This window comes from Pelodiscus sinensis, chromosome 9, assembly GCF_052426305.1.
Source record: "Pelodiscus sinensis isolate ZL-2025 chromosome 9, ASM5242630v1, whole genome shotgun sequence".
NCBI lineage: Eukaryota > Metazoa > Chordata > Testudines > Trionychidae > Pelodiscus > Pelodiscus sinensis.
Genome location: NC_143060.1, coordinates 41,251,864 through 41,270,233, shown reverse-complemented (window position 1 = coordinate 41,270,233; position 18,370 = coordinate 41,251,864). Strand labels below are relative to the sequence as shown.

General features: G+C 43.2%; 1 protein-coding gene across 1 annotated transcript; it reads right to left on the bottom strand.

Annotated features, from left to right (window-relative positions):
* Positions 1 to 1,805: 1,805 nt before the first annotated feature.
* RTCA (RNA 3'-terminal phosphate cyclase) lies at positions 1,806 to 17,098 on the bottom strand. The gene is made up of 11 exons (XM_006119813.5): positions 16,579 to 17,098; positions 16,140 to 16,240; positions 12,498 to 12,641; positions 11,910 to 12,033; positions 9,198 to 9,256; positions 7,902 to 8,043; positions 6,464 to 6,588; positions 5,601 to 5,659; positions 4,885 to 4,979; positions 3,393 to 3,497; positions 1,806 to 2,394 (listed from the first exon to the last, which is right to left on the bottom strand). Exons 1-11 carry the CDS (start codon positions 16,621 to 16,623, stop codon positions 2,296 to 2,298), a joined length of 1,098 nt encoding a protein of 365 aa, XP_006119875.3. The 5' UTR covers positions 16,624 to 17,098; the 3' UTR covers positions 1,806 to 2,295.
* Between the last annotated feature and the right edge of the window lie 1,272 nt (positions 17,099 to 18,370).

Genomic DNA, 18,370 nt, shown 5'->3' with positions numbered 1-18,370 from the left:
CATTTTCTGTGTGTGACCGATTTCTGAGAGAAAGGGAGCTCTATAGAGAGGCAGATATTGTTTACCAGACACATATTAGCTCTTTCTTGGCTTCAGGGGGCATCCTTCAATCCTAAATTCAGTGCTTTAAAGCCAATCAAAAGGCACAGTGAAGCAACTACTGCATATGTGTTGCAACTTTAAAAATCATGTGCCATGGATTAGGAATGTAAAAAGTTGTTTGAAAAGATAACTTTAGTAGTTACACAGTTACATGCACTGGAAGGCACTGCAGAATAAACTCCAGGAGATGGTTCACACTGATAATCCTGAATAGGGATAAATGGTCTCCCTCCAGCCTAGAGTTAGGCACATAGGTATTTTTGAGGGATGAAGTGTAGGCCTCATACTTCTCCTCAGCATTCCATACTAGCTAGCTCAGTCAGCTCACCATTAGCTGCTGGCTTCTGTTAATTGCATGCTTAGCTGCTTAACTCTCACCATGCATCGTACAGGGACCATGAGCAGCTACTGTAGGCTAAGGATTCTCCTGTGGGGTATCAGGTGTTGTAAAACTTGAGTCCTTTTGTGGATCTAGCCCTTTTACAGTGTCTCAATTCCCCAAGTGTAAAATGGAGAACATCATACCATCCCCTCCTTTATCGGTCTTATGCATTTTAGTACAGCAGTTTTTTTGGAGCAGTGACTTTTTTGTTCCTGTATATGCAGTACCTAGATCAATGGCTTACAGCAGAAGTAGCTAAATTCAACTAGGTCACTATTGGTTGCACTTTATACTGTCTCTGCAGTGAGTTAGTCAATGTTTTTGTATATAAAATAGTTTTAAGGAATGCATATTTTGATCAAAAGGAGCAACATATGCTAGCCACGAGGAGTCTGATTTTAGTGCTCAGATACTGTACTGTGCTGATGAGTGGCAGTAGAAATTCCTAAAACAGAAATGAGTGGACATTACAAATGCATTTTTAGAGAATGTATGCATTTTATTTCAGATCCAATCAAATTACTAGATAAATTTGTTAAGTAGAGAGACATGGGCACAGAATAAGCAAAGGCAAAACCAGGATATATTATATAAGGTGAATACTGAAGAATTAGTCTTAAAACTAGATGGGCGGAGAATGTCAAAAATCACATTTCAAGTGTCTGGGTTCCAGAATCCAGGGAAATGTGGGTGGAAATTAGAGTTAGGATAATAAATGCCTGGCTCAAATGTAGAGAGATAACTAATGTAAGTATATGACAGGAAGCTACCATAAGATTACATGAGGAATGTGGATTTTACAGACGTGTTCAGAATAACACCCATAAATGGAAAAAAAATGGAATACAGGCTCACGAGGTTTGGTCCCATAATGCACAGTCCTGAGACCTACAGGGAAAGACAGTGCAACAAATCAAAACTGTAGGAAAAAGACGGGGGCCAGCCCAGGAAGACAGGGTGGGATGTCTTAAAGTACATTTACTTTTGTAGTGGCATGTAGAATACAGACACTAGATTTCTAGATAGCATGGGTATTAAGAGTATAGATGGTATGGCATAGGTTTGGCAAGTACAGTGCCCTACACTCCTGAACCCTAGGGGGCGTTACATAGCGGCGGGAGTCAGCATATGGTATGACAGGATATGGCACTCAAGAGAGCACTTTGGAAGGAGCAGACTTGTAGAGCTGACCCCATTTGATGGGACTAGCTCAAGGATAACTGAAAAGGAGTTCTAGATGGAGTTTGCAAAACTTTAATTCACAACTACTGAACTGACCTCAGTTTAACACAAGCTGCTGGAGAGATCAGAAGCAAAAATATCCAATTACAGCACACTGAAATTGCTTTATTTTTCCATATCATTTTCAGCAAAATGACTACAGAAACAGAATACTTTAGAGACACAGATTGATAGTTTATTTTCTGTTCATCTATTCCATAACAAATATGTAAAGGATCCCCTATGATAAACCTACATGTTTTCAGAGGAATGACTGTGTCATTTAAGTAACTTTAAAAGTTGTAACTGCAGTTACCAACTCATGATATTCTGAAAGGTATTCAGCTGTGGTTTCAGCTCTCCCAAACACTTGCATTTGATTCCATTTACTATCTTGTCTGTACTCATTTTGCTGTTAATCAAAAGCAGGACAGGAAGTGTTCTCAGCATACCAAGAAATAACCAGATCATCTCTGAATTTGAATCAAACCAATTATATATAATAAATAATCCCTGTTCCTCAGTGTAAATATGTCAACTGAAATGTAGTGCAATACATCAGAGGTATATTTTTTTCCTTTAAAGAAAAACTACAAGTTTGAGTTTATCATCCCCATTCCTTGGCACTCAATAAGGTAGGTATCTTTAGTAGAATCTTCATCTTCTGATTTTGACACCGTAAATTTGGCCTGCAACCATGAAGACAAAGTATTAGAAAACTTAACAGCCCCTGAACATGTGTTTATTAAACAGATGAGTGTATATAACAACATCATTAATGCCACTGAAAATATTTTAATTAAGGTTGTGAAATAAGGAATTTAAAATTGAACTCTAAACACACTGCTCTTTACTCATTACATTGAGGGTTATTTGCCAATAATAAGTATGAGCTATGGTGTTCTGTACGCCCATATCCCAAGACCAAATTCATGTCACATATACCAGGAAAAAGCCAACAGATGGTGATGCTACAAAGGTATACACGTTAAGGACTTGACTACACAGGGATTTAGTTCATGGCAAACAAGGGACTTAATGCACAGTGTCGACTGTCAGCCAAATCCACCCATGGAGTTAGGACAGGTCTACACTTAAATGGTGCAGTGGAACTCGTGTAGCATTTCAGTGAAGGCTTCTCCAGTCAGCACAGGTATTCCACCTCTGTGAGAGGCAGTAGCTTATATGGAGATATACCTATCTCATAGAACTGGAAGGGACCTTGAGAGGACATCAAGTCCAGTCCCCTGCCCTCATGGCAGGATCAAGTACCATCCCTGATAGATTTGCCCAGATCCCTAAATGAAATGGCCTCCTCAAAGACTGAGCTCACAACCCAGGGTTTAGCAGACCAATGCTCAAACCACTGAGCTATCCCTCTCCCTTCCTCATGGTACTTCCTGTCCAGCTATGTCAAATGGAGAAGCCCCCTGTCAATACTACACTGTAAACACAGACCATGAGGTCAGTAGAACTACACTGCTCAGGTGTGGGGATTTTTCTTACTCCCACGCAATGTAGCTGTATCACTGTAAGTTTGTAGTGCAAACCCAACCTTAATGCGCAGAAGGCTAGTGTGTCGTGGACTTATGCTTTGACTCACTCCCCACTAAGCCCATGTGTACAGAAGACCTAAGTCGCAGATGAAGGCCCACTGATAGTGCTCTTCTCCATTCTCCAGACTTACCTTTGTTAGCTGTTCTGCAAAATGTATAGCAGTTTGAGTATGAAGTGTAATTGGTCCACTTTTCACTCTAGATACCCCATTGGCTAATGCCATGAAAATAATCAGCTTAAGAAGAAATAAATATAATTAGTTTTTTAATAATTACATAAAAGAATCGAAGCAGTACACAAGAGAACTGAAAACAACTAGGTTTACTTCTTCAGTGTATATTCGAGTGGCAGCAGCCATTCCATAATGGTAACACAGTTGCACTCTTGATTCTGGCACCTTTGCTAAAATACACACACACACACCAAAATTCACACCTGACATCAGATTGATAGGTGATACCTGGGGCTGTGCCCAACATTGGGACTGAAGTTTTTGAATAATGACACACTCAAAGAGGTATCCACCACCAGATGTGTAGTGGTCTGACTTGAATTAGGAATATCACTCTGACACATTGACTGTCACATTACATTTAGTGCATCAGCAGCTCTACAGGCCAGGGTGCAGCAGGAATGTCCCTCTGTTATTCTCTCTGCTACTCCCACCTAGTTACCTCTTGAGGCACTTAAGAAGAGAGTCCTGCTCTTACAAACCTTCGATCTCTTGTGTGGAGTGAGCTATAGGAGGCTAGTTCACAACTCTCCTTGGACCTCAGGAGGCTTGACAGGTATCATGTGTTTCCCCATGGACCTTAAATAGCTTGTTTAAACTTCTTAACAAGCATGTGTGGTTGGTGAAGGTAGGGGTGGGAGAGGCCCCACCCCTGTGGGATCCAAGCCACCTCCCCAAGCACTGAGGAAGGTGCAAGGCCCAAGCCTCCCTGGCTCTGAGCACTGAGGAAGGCACATGGCCCAAGCCTCCCAGTCATGGAACACAGGGAGGGTAGATAGCACACGGCTCCCGCCTCCATGGCTCCGGAGCAGGGGGAGGGTGGACAGTGCGCAGCTCCAGTGTCCCAGGTCGGCACACTGGAGAAGGAGGAGAGCGGGCCGCTCCAGCCTCCCAGCCAGGTGCATGAGGAGAGCAGTAGCTGGGGGCAGCAACATTCCACCCCCTGAATGCTAACAGTAGGTGTACTGGGGGAGGAGTGTTGGGGAAAATGGCTGGCGGTTTGGGAAGGCAAAGCCTTCCCCTGCCTAGCATACCGGCCACCCATGCTAACAAGTTCATTTTGGCTTATCAGGGCTGCTATTTCTACTCATGCTGCGAGGTTCCCTCCATAGAGTCTTCTAACACTTACAAGATCGGAACCAGAAAAGGCTGCTTACTAGCCCCTCCCCTATGATTTCAGGATGACTGGGTTTGGGAGACCCCTGAATGTCTCCCAAACCTATGGCTCTGGTGGCTATTGAAATGTAACTGTGGATTGCTGTGGAAAGGCAATCTGTTTGACTTGAGACTTTTGTTTTGCTCTCTTGAATTACATTCAATACACAGTCAACCCCAGTTGCTGTGCTTGCTGCCTTAACTTTACCTTGAAGTCGGTGTGCAGGCTTCTTACCTGGTCTTGCAGATAGTCATCCACTGCTCCCCCATGCCTAAGATTTCCAAGCAGCATTTCTGCAGCTTCAATTCCAACCCTGTCAGCATTCTTACCTAGGGAGAGAGTTCAGGAGGATTAAGCAGCTCCAAAACATTTTAATTGTACAACGTGAAAAAACAGGAAACAGAAGGCTTGGATTGTACCTTTATTGCCACATTCTTGTCCGAAATAGTCACCTGGCACCCTCTGAGTACCATGATCCATCATCCCACTAGTGCATCTGAGCAAGTATAATACAGACTCCCTAAGCACTGGGAAACTTCTAGGCCACCTTACACTTTGAGAAGAAGCTTTAGCCAAACAAGATGCAACTTAAAAACAAATTCACTCCTAAATCTCTAACACAATCTCTGCTCTATGTAGTATAGCATAAATCCTTCACCAGATGAACTGGAGTGGAATGTGTAGGCTGTAAAAAATCCAGAAGTTTTCCCAAATCAGTGATCTCTAACAATCTATTAAAATAAGTGGATAAATTCACAGCTATGCTGATTTTTCTCTAGCATGGTGAACCAAACATGGATGTAAAAACGTAGCCTATTTTTAATGAAAGTATAAGATGTTAGAAAGCAAAACTAAAATCTGCAAATTTCTGTTGACCATGATCATATGGATGTAATATTTACTAGGAAATTACATGCACAAAAAATGGATATAATTCATACAATCCTCACCTCTTTTACCTAGAGATGATCCAGCAAACAGACACCCTGTTGAAGTCTCTGCAACAATACTAAAAAGAAAAACTTAGTATAATATCAGTTTCCAGATTAATGCCTGATTGCTACCATTGCAAACTGAGTTATGATATCAAGACAAAAACAGCTGGTATGATCAGTGTGGAAGGTTATTTAAAAAGTTAGAGAATCCAGATATTATATCTCTATAGTAAAATACCCACATTGCACACACTGTAAATATTAGCTGCTTGATTATACCTAAACTAGTAAGCGTATTATGAATGTGTTGTCTTTAAATATATACATTTAATGCGGCTTTAATATCTTTATTTTTCTATTTCAATTCCTTTAAAAAGTGACCTGCAAAGAAGATGTTTGTTCCCTCTTTTACATCTGCATGATATGGAACGGGCTTGTACTTATTCCAAAGAAACATACAATATTTCTACTTTTACATGATAATTACTAGTTCGGGTCTCTGTTTTTGCTGGAGAAGTCTGTGAATGGATAAAAAAAATCACTGAGATAACCTAAAACTAAAAATCCCTTCCTCTGTCAAGTACTAAAGTTTGTCAAAAACTTAGAAATAAAGTTTTAGTTTGTTTTTGTTAATACATTTAATTAAAATTCCTGAGAAATTCTTAACAGAAAAACTCTTTGCTAAAGATTTAAACACATCTCTTCCTGCAGATGATTAAATAAAAATATTTATAAATGTTTTGGCTTATTACAAAGTGCCCTAATTAACTATTCTTAATAAAAAGGAAAGAGATATTGTGCTTTTTTGTTTACTACATCACATTCTCAACTAAGAACACAGTAAGATAAGTATAAAAGAAGTTTGTGTCTTGTCTCACATTATTCCACTTCCAGTTCCAAAGGCTTGATTATCAGCTTCTCGAACAGGCTGAATATTAACGTAAAGATCCCTGATTTCTTTTCTGATACATCTCACTGCTGCCGATGCCATGTCTTTTGCTAGCTGGCATGGTAAAATAAAAAGGAAGCAGGTATAGTAGTTAAAATAAACTTCTGATCTAACATTTCCTCTGTATGCTTAACCATATGAACACATACTTGAATATCATTCTTCCAAGACATAAGGAGAGTAGCATTTAAAATTAATTTTAGCTCTTGTATTACAGGCAGTCCCCGGGTTACGTACAAGATAGGGACTGTAGGTTTGTTCTTAAGTTGAATTTGTATGCAAGTCGGAACTGGTACATATTGTAGGGGAAACTCTAGCCAAACATTTCTCCAGAGCTCAGTTTTATTCTCCCACACCTAACTTCCCTCAGTCTTTTATTCTCAAGCTGAGGTGTCTGCTGAGAAGCCACTCCACGTCTCCCTGGCCTGCTGGGGGGAGGGTGCGCTAGCTTCGCGTCTCCCTGGTCTGCTGGGGGGGAAGCAGCTAGTGCGGGGTTGCCTCACCCCGTTTGTAAGTAGGGAGCCGATGAAAGTCGGATCCATGTAACCCGGGGACTGCCTGTATTGCCAACTTCTGCAAGCTGATATCTACCTGATATCTAACCTCTTCTCATTTCTCTCAGTGTGCAATTTTGGCTCAAAGTTTAGGTAATATTCAGTCCCAGACCAATGACAGATTTTAAAGCTGTATATGGGGCTTCCATAGCAATAGAAATTCAGAATTTTCCCCTATGCTATAAGGTATTTTCTTTCTAGCCCTGAAAAATCTTGAGAGATCTGATCTTAAAAATCACAATTTTATGAAGCAGAGACCTATCTTGTGTCCCAGTTTACAAGCACTTTAGGACAGAAACTGTACCTACCTCTGTGCTATAAGCTTTCCAAACACTTTTTCATATGTTCACAGATTTTAAGATCAGAAAGGTCATTAGGTTCATGTAGCCTGACCGCTTGTATAATACAGGCTAGACATCTTCAACAAAAGAACTCTGCATCAAATTCATTACTTCTGGTCATGCTCAAGCCTATCTTTTAGAAAGGCATCCAATCATGAATATCTGCCAAAGCTTCTGAATGTTTACAACTTGGACAATGTTTTTCTCTTCCCATTTTGGGTCTTACCATAACTTAATAAGAACAAGAACAAGTAACATTTTAGAATTCCCTAAATTTGTATTTGTTATAATTTTCCTCTCCTTGAAAGCTCGGTACAGTTGGATGCCTGGGTTTACAAGATGAAGAACTACAGAAAAAAAATACCAATAAATGTACATAACTTATAAAGACTGCATAATATACAAATAGTAGTATAGTATTTATTATATACAATTATAGACCTTTATACCACGAAATATTACGGCCACTCACTTTAATGGGCAAGGCTCCGGCAACAAATGCTCTTCCATGTATCTTTGTCACAGTGCCACGTTCAGTTAAATTTATTGGGCTTAACTGTTTGACTGGTGACATTCGAACTATTACTTCACCACCACCTTGGGGGTAGTAGCCCCTATTAAAATGGCAATTAGATATGGTTAAATGCAAAGAAAAGGGATCCATAACATTGCAAACTAAATTATTCCTAGAAGTATGAAAACTGAAAATGGATTTAGGACATCTGATTGCTTTACCATGCCATTTTAGACCAGTCAAGTGACTTAGAAATGTAAGTGATGTATTTTTTAGAAATGTGTACAAACAGAGTAAATTAATTTTAATTGATGTAATTTAAATCACTGATTTTAATCAGCAAGCAGAAAATTTAAATAAAACGTTTTAATTGTATAGTGCATAAACTTTTCAATTGTTAAAATGTTGATTTGCAACTAAATAGGGCTTTTATATTATATTTGATGCTTTTTTTTTTCAGCTAACCCGGAGGACATATTAAATCTATTTAAGCATTATACAGCTTAACTCACATTTATTCAGGTTCATTTTATATTATATTTTGTTTTGTCAGAAAATGATGAATGATATAATTCTTATTTAGCAAATGGGCTTTTTTTACTTGTAATAATTGTGTGTCAAATTATGCCTAAAAGCAGACATTAAGTTTCTTGGGGTAGAGACTGTATCTCATGCAGCTAGCAAGGTAAACACTACGGATGTAAGCGACTAGTTGACTAGCTGATAAGCAGAAGCTTATTGGAAAGTTAACTAGTGATCGACTAGTCACTTTCCCCCCCTCCCTTGCTGCTTCTATCAGGGAGAGGCAGCAAGCAGGGGAGCAGAAGTGGGACTTCCACTTTTGAACTGTAGCAAGAACCCGACAGGGTTCTTGCTACAGTTCAAATACAGAGATGCCCTTATAGACTACTTAATTAGTTAATTAATCTGAATTTAACATCCCTACTAAATACTATAAGAAATTAAAATAATACTCTATGCTTAAGTAACATTTTCATTTAAGGTTTCTGAAGTAATTTACAAAGATTAGACAACCATGAGTAGATAAATCTTCTTATCTTTTTTTCATAGGTGGGTAAACTGAATTTCACAAGGCCTTAGCAGGCCTGATACAACTTCCACTGAGGTAAACAAAAAACTGTCTAGTGTATTCTGACAGTCTGGACAAAGCACCCCAATGTAAAGGAATCATATTCCACTTACAAACAGGCCACTGGCACATAGTATTTCAGAAGCCAAGAACATTCAACTTACCTCCTTTTTATGTCACAGTCAAATGTCATAGTGAACTTTTCAAGTATTGGTTTAAGGACCTGAGGAGTAAACATACTTTAAAAATAGAGAACTGTTTTGTGTTTAACATGTCCCACCCACCTACTCAACCCTTAGAGAAAAGAATATATATATTTTTTCTACTGTGAAGATCTCAAAATACACTGTAGAAAATGGTCAGTGTCAGGCAAAATGAATTAGAGCAGGATCTGCACATTTTAGTCTGCATACCATTTTGTAAGAGACTTTTATGGGCCTTCTTCCTTCCTCCCCTATTAATACTTAGCATTTCTAGCATAGAAAGACTGTTTTAATTCAAATGATCTTCAGCAACTAAAATAAAGGAAGAGAAATAGGCAAGTAGAGGCAGACTTCTTTATGTTTCAAGGAATTATATGAGGCGTCAGTTGCCTTTAAGCATATTCTCTAGCAGGGGTCGGCAACCTATAGCTCGCAAGCCAAATATGGCTCTCTAGGAGCCCCAACTCAGCCCCCCCTTACTCTCCCTGCAGCAGGGAGCCAGCGCTGATGTGGCAGCCTTATGCCCTCTGCAAGACTGGAACACTAGTGGGGGGAGGGAGAGGAGAAAGCCCCAAGGCTCCCAGATCTGGCATGCAGGGAACAAACAGCACTAAAAATAACTTGGTGCAACAGCATTTTCCTCCTCTCCCCCACCCCCCGGTGTGGGGGAAACCAGGAACCAAAGATGGCTCCCCGCATACTGGTAATTTGTTGCCTTGGGACACACTTCCTGCAGTCTCCCCTACCAATCCTTCCTGGAGGTTTCCTGATGGGGAATAGGAGCAGTGGAAGGTGTGTTATAGGGTGCTTGCTGCGCTGCACGTAAACAAGTAAGTGTCACCCACTCACCCTCTCAGCCAGACAGCCTGCCTCCTGCGCCCAGCCCCATGTCCAGACACCCTTTGCCCTCTGCTCCCTGCCCAAAATTCCCACACCCCTGCATCCTGGCCAGATACCCCCTGTCCTCTGTCCAAAATCCCTCCTGCCCTCTGCCCCCAGGTCAGGAACTCTCTGCCCCCTGGCCAAACAGCCAGCACCCAGCCCACTCCTGCCCTCCACCTAGGCAGCCTGCCCCCTTGGCGAGACCTCACACTCGCCCCATCTCATACACCCCACCTCCTGCACAGATCCTGTACTCCCATGCCTATCTCATTCACTGACAGCCCTGCCCCACACAGTTAATGCCTTATTTTTGGCCCCAACCTAGAGCCTGGGGGGGAGGCACAAAATCTACTACCTTGGAACCCCAGAAGAGTAAATCTGGCCTGAGGCCTTGAACCTCAGTCCTCCCTGTCCCTCCCCCCCACTATGGGGCTGGAGCACCAGGGGAGTGAGGTGTTTCGATTGGGAGGGGAGCACACTAGTGAGGGTTGAGGGTTTTAGAGGGTTTTTTTGCTTCTCACTTGTGTGGTCCCCAACTGAGTTTTCAGTGGTGGCCCCTGACCCAAAAAAGGTTCCCCACCTGTGCCATAAATAAAGACAAAGTTGAAACATTTTGTGTTGGACATAATATTTTACTTTGTTTAAAAATGAAGCTTGGCCAACAAGCCCCCAGTTGTGGCTCAGCCCCCATCTAGCCACAGCATCAAAACTCCTGCCCCCCCATACACCAACCCTATGGCCATCATACACCTGAACCCCCTGCTCTGAGCCCCTTCTTACTCCCATATCCCCAGCCTCCTGTACCTCCAAAAATCCCAACCCCTGCCATAACACTCCTGCACCTCCACACACCCCTTGTGCCCTGAGTCCATCATGCACCCCATTCTGCTGCCGTGAGCCCCTCATACACTCTAACCCAGCCCCCTGCCATAAGAATGACAGAAGACAGCCTAAATGTGTGCATGATGCTGGATTTGACCAGTTATGATGTAAACTTCAAAGATCTGTGTAGAAAGATACAGCAGCAGAAGTCCCATTAAATAAAGTCTGTGATTACAATGTTTCATTTATGCTATTACTCATTATGTCAATTATCAATAATATTAAGTTGTGTATTTTCAGTCATGCAAATTGGCATTCTTTGTTGCCACGTGTTCTGAATTTTGATGTAGTTTGGCTCTTCAGTTTGAAAAGGTTGCTGACCCTTGTGCTATAAAATCAATATTAATAGTACAATATTCCTATACTAACCACACTTCAGTTGGATAGTTTAGTTTTTAAAGCAGAGGTGGGAAACCTAAAGTCTATGGGCCAAATGAGGCCCTGGCCTGCCTAGATCTGGTCCCCAAGGCTCAGGGCTCCCTCCCCCAGCACTGGGGAGCCTGCGCTGGTGTTCCATTCCCCTCTTGCAGGGCTGGAGGACCCAAAATTTACTTGCTTGGGTCCTCCAAGCTCTGCTGTACGAGAGGAATGTGCAGAATGTTTTTCTCCTTCTCACTCGGGGCCATGTCAGTGAAGGTTTTGGATTTTCCCCCCACTTTTCACTTGTATGCAGCTCCCACCTGATTTTTCTGTGGGTCAGCAGCACCCAACATAAAAAAATGTTCTCCACCCCTGGTTTAAAGAAAACTTAGGTTGTTGTATTTTATTTCATGCTTGAAACAGCAAAAAAGAAACAAACTGCTTTGATTACTCTACAATTCCCATTAATGATATGAAGCAGCAAAAGGAACCTAGATACGTTACTTGTGCACCTGAAAGATTTAGCTAGTCAAAGAAGCTGATCCATACCATCACTGTGTAGTCTATCTGTGGAGCCATCTCAGCATTAGTCCCACCTTTTAAACGAAGCTCTGAAGGGGAAGCAGCAAAGAGCACGCAGGGCATTGCTACCTGCATTAGTAGGCACACACTCCTAAAATGGAATTGGAAAACACAAAGGTGATGTAAAATCCAGCTAAACCACAAAATGTCAGACAGACAGCAAAGAGCCTGAAGATAATCATTACTGAAATTACATTTACATTCCTCTAACATATATTACCCTGCCAAAATCCTAACAAGTACCTTTTTGTCACTGTTGTTTCTTTACAAGACTAAAAATAAAGAACTTTCCCTACAAATTTTGTTTTATCTTTGATCAATCTAGTTTTCCAAACTCACTCTTGAGATGGAAATTAACATAGGTTTCCTGTTTATTTCTCTTGTACATTTTCATTACTAAACATATTGGCTAACAACTATAAGGTTAGCAGCAGTCCCCTCAGCATGAATTTCTTTCAATTTTTGTGGTCATTTTTGCCATAACCTGAAAACTACTGAAGAATAGTGAACACTAACTATTACATCAGTTAACAATAGGTATTAAAATACACATACCCTGCTGTTTTGGTATTTGCTATGTGGGTTCCACCTTTGATCTTCCCAGGAGTGAAGGTTATTTCTGTTGAACCAATTTCTCCACCCTCCAGCTGCCCATCACATAAATCTCGAATCATCTCTAGTCCAGACAGATGTTGAGGTCTTCAAGTCAAGACATACATTAAGACATACATCAGATTGCCTACTCACGCACTTTACATTACAATTACGAACTGAACAATAGTACAATTTGAAAAACAACGAATAGTCTAGTAGCCCCTTAAAGACTAACAAAACATGTAGATGGTATCATGAGCTTTTGTGGGCACAACCCACTTCTTCAGATGACGGATGACCCACAACTACTTCGGAGACAATTTGTATCTTCAAGTCAGTGGCACAGCCATGGGCACCCGCATGGCACCACAATATGCCTACGTCTTTATGGCTAACCTTGAACGTTTCCTCAGCTCTAGCCTTCTAACATCCTTACTCTACTTACGCTACGTTGATGACATCATCATATGGACCCACAGGAAAGAAACCTTGAAGAATTTCACCGGGATTTCAACAACTTCCACCCCACCATCAACCTCAGCCTGGATCAGTCCACACAAGAAATCCACTTCCTTGACACTACAGTATAATTAAATAATGGACAAATTTCCACCACCCTATACTAGAAACCTACCGACCCTACACTCACTTTCATGCCTCTAGCTTCCATCCCAGACACATTTCTCGATCTATTGTATACAGCTGTCATCTGAACAAGTGGATTGTGCCCACGAAAGCTCATGGTACCAGCTACATGTTTTGTTAATCTTTAAGCTGCTACTAGACTATTTGTTGTTTTTCCTGTTACAGACTAACCCGGCTACCCCTCTGAAGCTTTTGAATAGTACAATTACAAGCTTCACCCCTAATCAATGCAGAAGAAATTCAAACTCATTCCCACAGAATTTCTTGGCTGTCTGTAATCAAATAGGAACAAGACAAGAAGCAGAGTAGGATTTTAAATTAGTGGATATCCTGTTTCTCCTCCACAGAAGCAAAACAGCGTAGAAAGGTGGGTGCAGCAGGAATTCCTTGCCCTCCCTGCAAGAACATGTTCAAACTTGAGCCAAGATGCAGTCAGAAATGTGATGAACTTCATTCTAGTTCCTTAATACATAGAGCCAGAGAGAAGGATTGGCATAGAATCAGAGGCGGTCACTTGACGCAAGAAGAATCTCAGAGTTACATACCCAACAGGGTGATCGGAGTAGGGATATAAAGTGTTCACCAGTTACCTAGTAAGAATCACCCTTACCGGGTGATGCTTACCAAGTAATGGTTAACCAGTGGCCGGGCTGGACTAGAGCATCCTCTGCTGCACATTGGGACAGGCTGGAGGCTCTCCTACCCACCTGAGGCTATCTAGACCCTAGTTAATCAATTAAAATGATATCATTTAACTGGTTAACATTTTTAAGGGATATTTACATCCTTAGATCAGAGGTCGCCTGCAATACCAGCCCACAAAGCAAGAGTTGAAAAAAAATGTCAAGGAAATAAAATAGGAAAACAAGGTCAAAACTTTTTTAGAAGTGTGCAAATATACTCAAAGACAAGGCAGGTGAACTTCATCAAAATGATTTTAATTTAATATGACTAGTTTCAAACTGACACTGTCAATTAAATACAAAAACAATTGGAGGTGTATACAACTGCTAGATGGCAATTTAAAAAAAAAAACAAATATGACCACTTTTTGTTGTTTCAGGTTTTGTTTCTCAAATTATTGCCAAGTGTCCTACACAAACCTACATGGTTTCGGCACCAGCCAAATAAAAAGTCATTCACCATCAGCTCCTTAAACAGTAGGTAAAAGCATTCACACCTTCATGCCTTGGGATAGAGATACTCACTATTTGGAGGGCATTTTTATAGACAGGTTTTTAGTCTCTCTTGGTAGGGATGGAATTTTTTACTGTACATTGACCAAACATTTTACAGTTTTGATCATTACAGATTGCAAATCATCATATTATGTTCTTCTAATATAGTGTTACTGTCAGGGTACCTGACAGGAAAGGGAATCAAGCAGCTAGACCCAAGTGGAGGGTCATGGGGACAGATGCTCTCCTCGGTGATGCAAATTCAAATACTCTTTCCATGACAAAATACTGGTGATGTAAAGTATATATTTGAGGCTAATACATTTACATGAAGTACAACAGTAAGCAGGTTAGGTCTTTACAGAGTTTCAGGAGTTCAGTCCAGTATCCTTTCCTGACACAAAGCCCTTATCTGCTTCGATCTTTTGCTAAAAATCTCTTAATATTGCAGGAGCAATCGTGTAGTTCTAGTGAAAAGGAAGGAATACGAGTATAATCTGGCTAGAGCCTGATGGTGTTTTCAGTATTGGGCCCTGGAAACCTCAATATAGGTAGTGTTAGGCAATGTGGTACAGGTTGGACCTCCCTGGTCTCACACCCCTGGGACATGAGCTGTCCCAGATGAAGGAGTTTGCTGGACCAGGAGATGTCAGTGCTCCCTTGCTGGCTGCCCCACTCCTGAGCTCTTCTCCTGGGGGCTCCCTGCCCTGCCACTGGCCCCCCTAACACTAGCCCGGCACGGCTCCCCACTCAGCTGCCCACCTGCTGCTCCAGGGTCTCCCGTGGTTCCTGGTGGAGACCACTTGGATGTTGCTGGCCCTGCTGCCGCAGGGTGTTCCCTGGAGGTTCCCTAGCCAGGGCGCCTGGCTGCCCGACCCAGCTGCTAGGGTTAGCCCCATTGCCGCTGGGGATTCCAGCCACCTGCCTCCACCAGGCCCACTTTAGGCCCAGGCACTCTAGCCCCACTGCCACCAGGGATTTGCCAGAACTCCTGGCCAGCGCTGAATGACCACAGGCAGCTCTGCTGCAGACACAGGTTTCCCAGCTGGGGCTGGGAATCCCTGTTCACCTGGGCCTGCTAATGTTGGGGATTCCCCGGCTGGGCCAGGAGTTCCCTGGCTGCTGTCTGGCCTGGCTAACACCAGGATCCCAGCCAGGGCAAGGGCTCCCCAAATACTGCTTGCCCCCCCCCACCTCGATGCTGCCTGGCCCACCCAGGGCTTCCCAGCCCCTGCGTTGCTCCTGCTTCCTCTGGGGCTCTTTGGTCCAGCAGCATCCATGGCGCTGCCGGACCACGGATGTTGCCAAATCAGAGAGTCCCAGATTTGAGAATTTTAATTTATAGTAAAAATGCTCATGCCCTGCCTAAGTCTAGCACAGCCACCACTGCTATCTGAGCTGGAATTACATTAGTGTCACAACAACACAGAAGGCATCTGAGCCAATGCCAGGTGTGCTAGAGAGCAGAGCTGCCTTAGAGGCGGGCAGGAGGTTGCCAGCGGCTGTCATTTTCAAGGGGCTGCTGACAGAGCTGATCTTAGGGGCGGGCTACTGAATCCTCCCTGACCCCCCTTTTTTTTTGCTTGACAAATTTTAGTCCAGTATTTTTTTAAGCCATCTGGCATCCCTACAGGAAGTCTCCTGGGGCTGCCCATTGGTTAGGACCAGCCCTACCAGAAAGGGATGTTTTCCTGCCACCCCTCAGAGCTTTACGCACAGTTTTTCCCAAACACGTTTCAAGGAGACATCTCTCAGTTCTGGGTCACTGGGGGAAGCTTACCTGAGGCCAGGCTGGCTCCTCCCAGCTCGGATCCTCCGCACACGCAAGGGAAGCCCCAGCAGGCAGCTCAAGGCCGTGGAGACTCGCAAGATCTGGCCACCCTGTGAACAGGAGGCAGGTGGTCAGCAGCCCCACGGAGCACAGGGCAGGGATGGCTGGGCCAGGGCTCTTCCTCCATCCCCCTCCTCTACAAGGCCCCCAAGCCAAGCTAACAATCCCCATCTCCCTTCCCAGCAGGGGTCCAAATCCAGCCCCTTCTCCTCCACCCGCCAGCCAGGGATCCAGGCCAGCGTCCCCCCAGCACACACTGAATCTCCTCAGGGAGCCAGCTAAGGCCGGAGCCCAGCCCGGCATTCATGCTCCCTCGCCGGGCCGGGCCGGCCCCGAGGTGCCCAGCGCGGATGCTGCATCAGGAAGGCCGGGCCGGGCTTGGACTCACCCCCTCCATGACCCCGCCATCTATCTCCACCCTGTCTCCGTCCATGGGCGACAGGGAGCCGCGGCGCCTCCACGGAAAGGCGCGGCCCAGGCGACGGGGAGTTGGCTGGGCTCTGCACAGAGCGAGGCCGCGGCGGAACAGTCTCGCTAGGCCGGAGCTGGAGCCGGAGCCGGTAACACGTGGCTGGGGAGAGTCAAGACGCAGCAGCCGGCCCCGGAGGTAGCGGCGGACTAGGCTGACGCCAGCGCTGAAACGCCACTGGCTGGCTGACAGCTGCAGCGCCGGGCCCCCTCGCCACTGCGGCTTTGCAGCTCGGAGAACGGATAGACCCGGCCCGACTCTCCCTCGCGTCCAGCCCGCTCCAGTCCCTCCCGCGAGAGAAGCTGGGGGAGGGGGTGAGGAATAGCGCCCAGATCTTGGCTCCTCTCCTGCGACACGCAAAGCTCCCTCTCACGCTGGCACCTCTGACCGTCAGTGGGAACTGAGATCACTTCCCTTTGTTTACATTTCCGCGTTAGCAGCACATTTCACCTGTGCTTCCTTACCGACCCTTCCATCCTCCTGCAAAACCTATTCCTAGAGGCGCGGAGAAGAGCAGCAGAGAATATATCATCGGCCATATTCTAACAGCTTTTAAGCAGCTATGTGCTTTACTGTCTGAAAGCAGGCTTATGTTTCATGAGAATGTTTGTTTCTGCTGCAGGGGAACTCTGTAGCAGAACTTTAATGGACTGTAAGGAGTTTTTACATTCTGGGAGTCGAGACCACAGAGGAGGAATTGAATTCTAAAATGTAGCTTGCGTGCCACTAATGAGAGTAAGCGTCTAGATAACAACGTACTTGCTTACAATATTAAAAAAGAGAATGCTTGATTTCCAGTGCTGCAGATCTTTAATTGTAGACACTGCAGGACTTCAAGGAGCATTTTCTTTTACAATAAAGTAATCATTAAACAGTTGGTGTGGACTGGTAATGTCCAAATATTATTATAATAGCTGCACAGAAGATGAGTGCAATATGTCAACATAAACAAAACAAAAAAGGGGCATAAAATAAAGGGATATATTTCTTACAGATTTTATCCCAGTGAATTATGTTTGGGGTTGTGTATGTTTTTAAATGTATACGGTAGTTATATTAGTATAATCTGCAGCTTGAATGCAGTTATACTGGAGTAAAAGTTCATCTACTGGTATGGCTTATTCTCCTTCCTCTACAGGAATAAACTATGTAGTCATAAACACATTTACACCAATATAACTGCATCCACATTAGGAACCTAAATGTGGACAATTCCTTACTGTGTAGATACAGACAGTTTTGACAGCATGTGTGTATTTTCAGTTACTGTGAAAGCTGAAAGATTTAGCCCTGTGCAGATACAAATTTTGTTTCTGCATCCAATCTATGATCTGCAAAAGTGATCCTCAGATATCTGCAGATTTGTAAGGCTCTGTTCTGAGAATATTGAGTTAAGTAAAAATATGAATAAAATGTCACAAAGTTAGAACTAAAATGAAGAGTGAGACATGCAAACTTTATTTGATAATCTTTTAATGTTCATTATTAAATTTAAAAGGAAAATTCCATTTTACAGTCATATTTCAGTCTGACTGAATTTTTATATCTGTAGGTTAAGTCATTAAAACCCGTATAACTGACAAATCAAAGAAAACCCATCATTCCTCCTTCCCCCAAGTTCGTTAACTGTGTGCATGGACAGCATCCTTACAGGTGCTTCAATCAGTGCAATCATCACTGATGAAGACTGAGGGCTGTAATGCATTTCATC

Coding starts and splice junctions, on each gene's coding strand:
- RTCA (XM_006119813.5), bottom strand. CDS start 16,623: ATGGACGGAGACAGGGTGGAGATAGATGGCGGGGTCATGGAGGGG. Junction 9,257..11,909: donor AGATAGACTACACAGTGATG/GTATGGATCAGC, acceptor TTTACTCCTCAG/GTCCTTAAACCAATACTTGA. Junction 3,498..4,884: donor ATGACTATCTGCAAGACCAG/GTAAGAAGCCTG, acceptor TTTCTTCTTAAG/CTGATTATTTTCATGGCATT.